Below are 7,852 nucleotides of genomic sequence, written 5' to 3' on the forward strand. Positions count from 1 at the left end.
TAAATTATTGTTTCACGTATTAACAACACACTTTTAAAGCTTTACCAAAGTTATTATATAAAAATGACTGATGGTTACACCCAAAGAATTGAAACAAATAAGTCAGTTTATTTAAAAAGGAAAATAAATAACCCTACAGCTATTGCAAGAAGGCTGACATGCAGTACTACTAAGATTGCCACCCTAAATGGACAGACATGAGGATTTATCTCTTAAGATGTAAAATACTTTTAGGATGACCCTTTATTTAAAATACACACACATACAACCACTGCAATTAGTGTTATTACATAGGTCTTTCTGGCACTAAACTTGTTGGGTTTCTCCCATTCTCAAAAGTTTCAATTAAAAATATGTAACTTCAAACTTCATACTTAATACTTAGAAACTTATGGTTTTACACTGAGTCAATAAAACAAGCCATAAGAAGAACAGATAATACAAGTTCTATTTGTGGCACACGTCCCAGGCAAGGGTTTCTTCTAGCATCCTCGGTTACTGTGCAAGTTTCCATTCATATTTAAGGGAAAAAAACTTACCTCAGACCTCAAACACAAGCTGGACACATGGCCTCATACCAGAAAACAATTAAATCTTTTGTTTAGGTCGCCCCCCCCATTTTGATAATCAAACTATCTTCTTTGCTTTTTACCCTCTGCATTTCTTGTATTCAGAGAAGAATACAGTGTCAGAATGTAACAGAGGGCAGGCAACTGGTGAATCTGGGTGAGAGTATCTGGGAGTTAATTATCTTGTTATTCTAAGTTTTCTATAGGTTTGAACGTTTCAAAAACAAAGAGATGGTAAAAATAAGCTGTAATATATAGCCATTCCTGGGCTGTATCTTACAGTTTATATATATATATATGGGCTATGGGTCAGAGAGAAGAACGCCAAAGTAAAGCCAGCAAGCAGAGCCTGCCCCCCACAGGGCAGCAAGGCACACTGAGGCGGGCGCTTGGGCGCAACCTGAAACCCTGGCTGCAACACATACTAGTTGTGTGACCTGAGAATCTTATTTTTATCATCTGCAAAATAGGGATAATAGCACATATTTTCCAGGGTTGCTGGAGGGATCAGAAATCACATTCATTCTGGTAACATGGCTAGCACAATACAGGTAATCAGTAAGTGGTAGCTAGTATTATTAGGATAATGATGATGGTACAGATCAGGGGTGTCCAGATATGAACACCATGTAAAACTCCAGGCGGAGAACAGGCTGTGTTTAATTAAGACTAATCCAAATCTCTAGGAACAGGCAACAAAATATATCCTGACCTTAGAACTAGAAAGTCCAAGGCTAGAAAATACGGGTTTTGTTTTTTTCATGAATCCCACAATCAAATCAAATCCAATGCTCTGTAATATCATTTAGGGAAAAGGAAACCACTCTGACTACACAGGAATAAAGGTTAGAGCACAGGTAAATGAACCAACGTTCACTCTTGATGGCACTAAGAACTACCTTTGGAAAAATGATCAATCTCATTAAGGCACAGGTAACATCTTCTTTTATGGGAGCTTCACCTTTCAGATAGAGCCAGAACAGCTGGCTACTTTACACAGTTTAAAAATGACCCGTTGATTCTACGATTGTAGATTTTCAGCTTTGAACCACAGTAAGTCAAAGTACTCATTAAACTATTTATAGTCACTACAGAAGCAACCTGCATTACATTCTACCAGCAAATTACTGTTTTATATGCTGTTGAATCAAGTGTGCCTTGGGCTGTTGTTAGGGTTTTTAAAGAGCAGGCAAACGCACCTTGTAGTAGTCATAGAGCAAGCCCAGCGCAGCTGCACTGTCTTCATCTCCATTGATGCTCATCATCGCTTTGGTTGCTGCAGTGAGAGGGTTTTCCAGGAAAGATTTCCAGGCTTCATCCTCACTAGTATAGGAACGACGCTGTGGATAAAGTGCTTCATTCTGAAGAACCAACACTGGCCGTTTGCTTAGGAGAAATTTTTTTAAGAAGAAAAAAAATATATATATCTCTATCTCTACTGCATATATATGCAGTAGATATGCATATATATGCATATGCATATATACTGCATATATATAGAGAGATATATATCTCTACTGCAGGTCATCATAAGCTAATTTTTTAAAAGGCAAACAACCAATTCCTTGATGTTCCAATAAAATAGTCCATTGTTTCATCAATGACCCTAGTAAAGTTAAATTAAGACAAGATCAGAAGACAACCCGCTTAAATGCAGCCCAGTGGGTCACCCAGTAAGCTGTAAGGTATTTAGGCAGCACAGGGAACCTGCAGTTAACCTGCACATGGAACCCAGGACACACTACCTGGCACAAAAAAACCCCAAAACCAAAAGTCAAAAACCCACTCCAAGAAAATGTCAGGCTATGCAAACACTTTACAAAAACAAACACAAGGACAAAGTAAGGCAAAACAGAACATTCACTCTCTTCAGACATATACATTCAGGACTGTACCCTCTTACACAGAGTATATATGGTTCAATCACCATGCTGGTATATGATATCTCCCTCTTTCTCCCGGTGATGCCATGCCTTAAAAACTACAAACAAAGGGGAGAGGAGGAGAAGACGGAAAGAAAAAGGGCGACTTGGTTTAATCCTCGGGGGTATATGAGAGAGTTAGAATATTCTACTGATTACCAGCAGACTGAGCATGGAATGTGGCCAAAGGGGACTGTAAATCAATAAGGAGGCACAATTCTCTGGCATGGGAGTTAACTGTTTATCGTAGAGATAAACACTTAAGAATCTACAACAATAAATGCAGCCACTGAACAAAAAGAGGTTTTTAAGGAAATAAGTGGGGAAATCAGTTTTTAAAAATCTTTACTGGTTTTTCATACTGGGCAAGAACTGTTCCACTTTAACACTGTAGTTCAGTGGGAAAAATCCAGAAAAATCAACGGAGAACTTAGTAGAGTCTTATAGAAGATTTAACTTAAAAGATTAAAGCAAACATGACTGATTCCAAAAACTTGAAATGTAAACAGCCTCAGTAACTGTTCAGTGGTTCTGTTTAGTAAGTCAATAAAGAGAAAAAGTGGAACACTACCTCCAGCAAAATCAAGCAGTTTTTTTTTTTAAGAAAAGCTTTTTAAATATTCAGAACTGCTCTGAATTATCACCATCCTAACAAAGCAAATTAAAGGATCAGTTCTCATTGCAACACACAAATGAAATATGTAAATTGCCTAAAGGTGACCTACCTACTCTAAAAGTGAATGTAGAAAGATTGATTATCTTCTCAAGTAATCAACAAGGTTAGGGTTTGGCAGTCACCCAGGCCCTTTAAAAACAGATACAGATTCAGAAAAAGGAGAACATCTTTGAAAAAAAGGGGGAAAAAATCCTACAACTTAATTATCCTCAGTCAAAACTGTCTTATTTCAAAGCCAATGTTTTTACTCCTAAAGTCCTAGGAGCTCACATTCAGTAGGAAAAGTTTTGAGGTGGTATACTATTTTAACACAAAATAAACACGATGGGCTGTTCAAAGCACATGGTTGGTTTAAAAATGAAGACTTCCCACAAATCTCAAATTTAAAAAAAAAATATGTAATATACAAAGGGGCATTCCCTGCGCCATCAGGAGGACAGAACAACAGCCACTGAACCAGTGGTACTTTGGGGGTGATTTGGTGTCCTGCGCTATTATTAATAGTGTAATACCTACTTCCAGAAGATTATGACAGCACTTGGCTCATTCAATTCCCATAATGCTAGTTTTTCAGCTTCCCTTCTTCTCCCACCCCCATCCCAAATCTGCACAAGCAACAGAAAATAAATATTTTTTTGCCAATGGTTTTGTTTGTGATCACCCTGAAGGTGTCTTAGATTTCCAAACTATGCCTAAGGCCAAAATTGGAGCTCTGGAAATATGCCTTATCTAAACTATAAGTCAAGAAATAAACACGAAACCAGCTGCCTTTTTTAGTCTACTTCCTCATGACAGTCAGGCTGTTGTTAGTCCCTAAAGCCTCATCACTGCCCTCTCCCTGAGTCTTAAACCCTTCATCAATGATCTCTGGAAGACTTCTGAAATACAGTTCAAGCAATAATTTATCTGCATATTCTACACCACAAGATTAATTGAAATTGAAATTATCCATACATAATAATATCTAAACCTCTCATCCACAAGAAGAGCACCCTTAAACAAAGCGATCCTCAGCAAATAATTATAAAGCTGGGAGAGTTACCCCTCTGCCCTGGATTTACTGATCTCAAATACACTGACTGGTCTGGTGCGATTTACTTGGGGTTTTTTTGGCGGTTTTCTGTTTCTTCTGTTTTTTGGAGCAATTTTATATTTACAGAAAGGCTGCAAAGAACATACAGAACTGTCCCTCACCCAGTTACATTATCGCCTTACATTTGTGAAAATATTTCTTTAATCACGATCGCCAAAAAAGCACGTTAGTAAGCACAGTGCTCTCTAGTCTACCATCCTGATTTCAAAGTTCCATCCTCTTGATATTTCTGAGCATTGCTAGTTGCAATAATCCGTAATTACCATCAGTGAGGCAAGTGGGGAAAAAAAATGCAACAATTTTCTCAGCCAGGGAAAAGAAAATGCCAGGACACCGGAGCACTTCCACTTTCCCCTCAATTTCTCCTTTCGGAAGTTCTAGCAGCCTGGCCGAATGACACGGCTGAGCGACAGAGATTACCTGAGAAGCTCTCCCTTTCCAGCCGTGGAGCGCGTCCCAAAGAGCTCCACTGTCCCCCCTGAGCGAAAACGCCCCGGTGGGGACACGGGGCCGCCGGCGGGCAGAGCCCCAGTCCGCGAGCGGGGCGCCCCGAAGCTCCCGCCGCGCACCCGGGTCACCGGAGAGCAGCAGCGGGGCGCGCCCGTGGGGTGGTCCCCCAGACCAGGACGCGGAGGCCGGGAGTGGCGGCTCCTCTCAGGAGTCAAGGCCCCCAAGGCAGGGGTCCCCTCAGGGGTCTTCGGGGGAACAAAGGCGGCCGGGGGTGCGGACAGGCAGAGGCCGCGGCGGAGAAGAAGGCGGGCGGCGAGACGCGAGACGCCCGCCCTCCCAGCCTGGCACCCCCGCCTCCTCGCCCGGCCTCGCACAGGCGCCCCCCGCCCGCCCGCCCGCCAGACCTCGCACCCGCCCCGGCCCTCGCCTCGCCCGTCCGCCCGCCCTGCCTCGCGGCAGGTGCGGCCGGCCGGCCGGCCGGCCGGCCGGGCAACAGGAGCACGGCCGCACGGCCGGACTCGCCTGCCAGCGCCCTCACTCACTTGTCGTACTCCTGTGTCATCGTGCTCGCTCGCCGCTGCCGGGCCGCAGAACTGGACTTTCGGGTTGGGACAGTACACCCGATCCGGGGGGAGGAGGCGGCGGCGGCGGCGGCGGCGGCGGCGGCGGCGGCGGCGGCGGCGGCGGCGGCGGCGGCGGCGGCGGCGGCGGTCCAGAGCGGCGGCCCCGACGGGCTGGGTTCGCTTTTCTCGCTTTGAGCCGGCTCCGCGCGGGCGGCGAGCACAGGGCGCCCGGGCCCAGCCTCCCATTGGCTGGCGGCGCTCAAGCACAGGGCTGGGACTCGGGGCCGGGAGCCTGGCGGCGCTGCCTGATTGGCCGGCGCGCCGGGGCGCCGGGGCGGGGCCGAAGGGAGGCGACGGGGCCGAGCGACGCGGGCGGGGGTCCGCCGCTCCGCGTGGCCGCGTCCGTGTGGCGCGCCCGGCGCTCGCGCCTCCCACCTGTCCGGACTGGCAAAGCCGCGAGGCTCCCAGTGCGCACCTGCAGCTCCTCGGCGGTCTTCCGCACTCCCACGGCAGGGCGGCCAGGCGCTGCGTCCCAGCTCTGCCCCACGGTCACGGCCCTCGGCAGCCCACCCGCGGGACGGGCCGTGCCCTGGCGCCGCCTTCCCGGGCGCTGGGCGCTCTTCCTTCCTCGCCCGCCCGCTGCTCCAGTGGTGGAGCTTCCCCACCCGGCGGCTGTGCCCCTCACCGGTGCCCGCGGTCCGCCGCTCGGCTGCCTCGGGCACCTTCCCGTCTGGGGTCTGTGGAGCGCCCCGCCCTCCTCGTGCCCCCGCTCACCTCTCATTCCGCGTGCACTTACTTACGAGGCTCTGGCTTTTACCCGAGGAGGCTCAGATGTCTCCCTGCTCGTCTTGCCCACCGACACTCTCTGGCTTTAGAACCCCCTGTTCATCCACTTCAGATTGTCCACTATGTGACAGTCACTGGAAGACTGCCACAGTCTCCTAACCCGTCGTCTCCCCCGCCCCCGGTGCAGCCAGCGTGGGTGCCCGTGGCGTGGTCGCCCCAGCCTCGCGGGAGCCGCCTCCGTCCCAAGTGCCTGCCCCTCCCGTCTCCTGGGCCCCACCTCTCTGGACGACCCCACCAGTCTCGAATTTCCATCTCTGCCTACGTCTTAGCCCTCTGGGAACCACATCCCGACTTTACCCGCCACCCCGCACTCTCCTCCCCGACTGCCGCCCCTCCCGGCACCCCTAAAGCCGTCTCACTCCTCTCACCAGCCAACTTCCATCCATTTCCACCCCTACTTATTCCTGGCCGCAGTTGTCCTTCCTGAGCCGAAGCTCCCTTCTCCAGGGTCTGCCCTTCATTCAACAAATATTCTATGCCAGGCACTGTTCTAGATGCTGGGGATACTGCAGTGAAAAGAGGGGACGAAATTTCCTGCCTTCTTCCAGCATCCTTCTTGCGGTAACAGACCGTAGACAAAATAAAGGCAGAGGCTCAGCCTTGGGGAAGGTGGGGTCGCCCGGTGCGTTCGGTGAACCGCAGGAGCCCAGAAGGGCTGGAGGACAGAAGGACAAGGGAGATCCATTCAGGGAGGTAATGGGGGCAGGGAACACTCCTTGTGGGGCTTGGGTGCCCTTGTACAGTCTTTGGCATCTACTGAGTGAGATGAGGAAGCATTGGAAGGTTTGGAATAGGGCAGTGACATGACCTCACTCCTGTTTGAAAGTAAATAAGCTGGCTGTTGGGGGGTAGGGGACAAATGTGGGAGCAGGGAGACCAGGCCAAAGATACTAGTCGCTTGGCTTCGGGTGGTAGGGTGGAGTGGTGAGAAGTGGTCAAATTCTGGATCTATTCTGGAGGTAAAACCAACAGAATTTCCTGAAAATCGGATATAGGGTGTGAGAGGAAAAACAGAGAGTCGAAGACTACAAGGTTTTCAGCTGAAAACTGAAAAGAATGCTTGGCCATCATTGAGATGGGGAAGACTGCAGGCAGAGAAGGTCTGGAGGAGGTCGGGGTTTCATTTCGGTCATGTTAATTTCAAGGTTTTTATTAGAGATCCAAGTAGATGTATCAGCAGATGGTTTGATATGAGCCTGGAGTCCTGGGAGAAGTCAGGTTTGAAATGACATCTGGGAATCATCAGCACAGAGATGGTATTGAGAGCCTGGAGATGGGATGAACCTCAGTGGCGGAGAGACAGAAAAGAATGGGACCAACACTGGAGGAAAAGGAAGCAAGGAGGAAGGGTGGTCAGCCAGGTCACATACTGCCAGGAGGTTAAGAAAGATGGGCATTTAGCAACATGGAGGCCATTAGGGCCTTCATTCAGTACCAGCTGATCCCTCATCCACTCCCACCAACTTCCTGCTCCCTGTTCTCTAGGCCTCTTGGGACCTAAACCGGCAACCACAGATGCTTCTCACCAACATGCCCTTCTGCCATTTCCAGTTTCTGTCCTCTAGCCCTGGGTACCACGCTGGAGCCAGGGAGGCTGTTCTTTTTTATTCTTCACTATCTTGTTTAAATAAATTATATTTTTAAAGTGGGGTAACTTAAAAATGATTAAGTAAATAATAGTACACGTGGTCCCCAGATATGGTGCAAATCAGCAGAGCTGTGCCGCAGACGTG

General features: G+C 48.5%; 1 protein-coding gene across 3 annotated transcripts in view; it reads right to left on the reverse strand.

The window, feature by feature from the left end:
- Positions 1–5,391, reverse strand: part of GRHL1 (grainyhead like transcription factor 1) — a 46,078-nt gene extending 40,687 nt beyond the window's left edge. Inside the window, exons 1-2 of one of the 3 annotated variants that reach the window (XM_060169172.1) lie at positions 5,253–5,391; positions 1,769–1,955 (exon numbers count right to left, since the gene is read on the reverse strand). In XM_060169172.1, coding sequence (XP_060025155.1) covers positions 1,769–1,955; positions 5,253–5,272 — 207 coding nt within the window. In that variant the 5' untranslated portion in view covers positions 5,273–5,391. Of the gene's footprint in view, positions 1–1,768; positions 1,956–4,382; positions 4,402–4,680; positions 5,059–5,252 lie in introns of those variants that run through there. The other 2 variants (XM_060169176.1, XM_060169175.1) reach the window with 2 other exon arrangements.
- Between the last annotated feature and the right edge of the window lie 2,461 nt (positions 5,392–7,852).

This window comes from Lagenorhynchus albirostris, chromosome 13, assembly GCF_949774975.1.
Source record: "Lagenorhynchus albirostris chromosome 13, mLagAlb1.1, whole genome shotgun sequence".
NCBI classification, from domain to species: Eukaryota; Metazoa; Chordata; class Mammalia; order Artiodactyla; family Delphinidae; genus Lagenorhynchus; species Lagenorhynchus albirostris.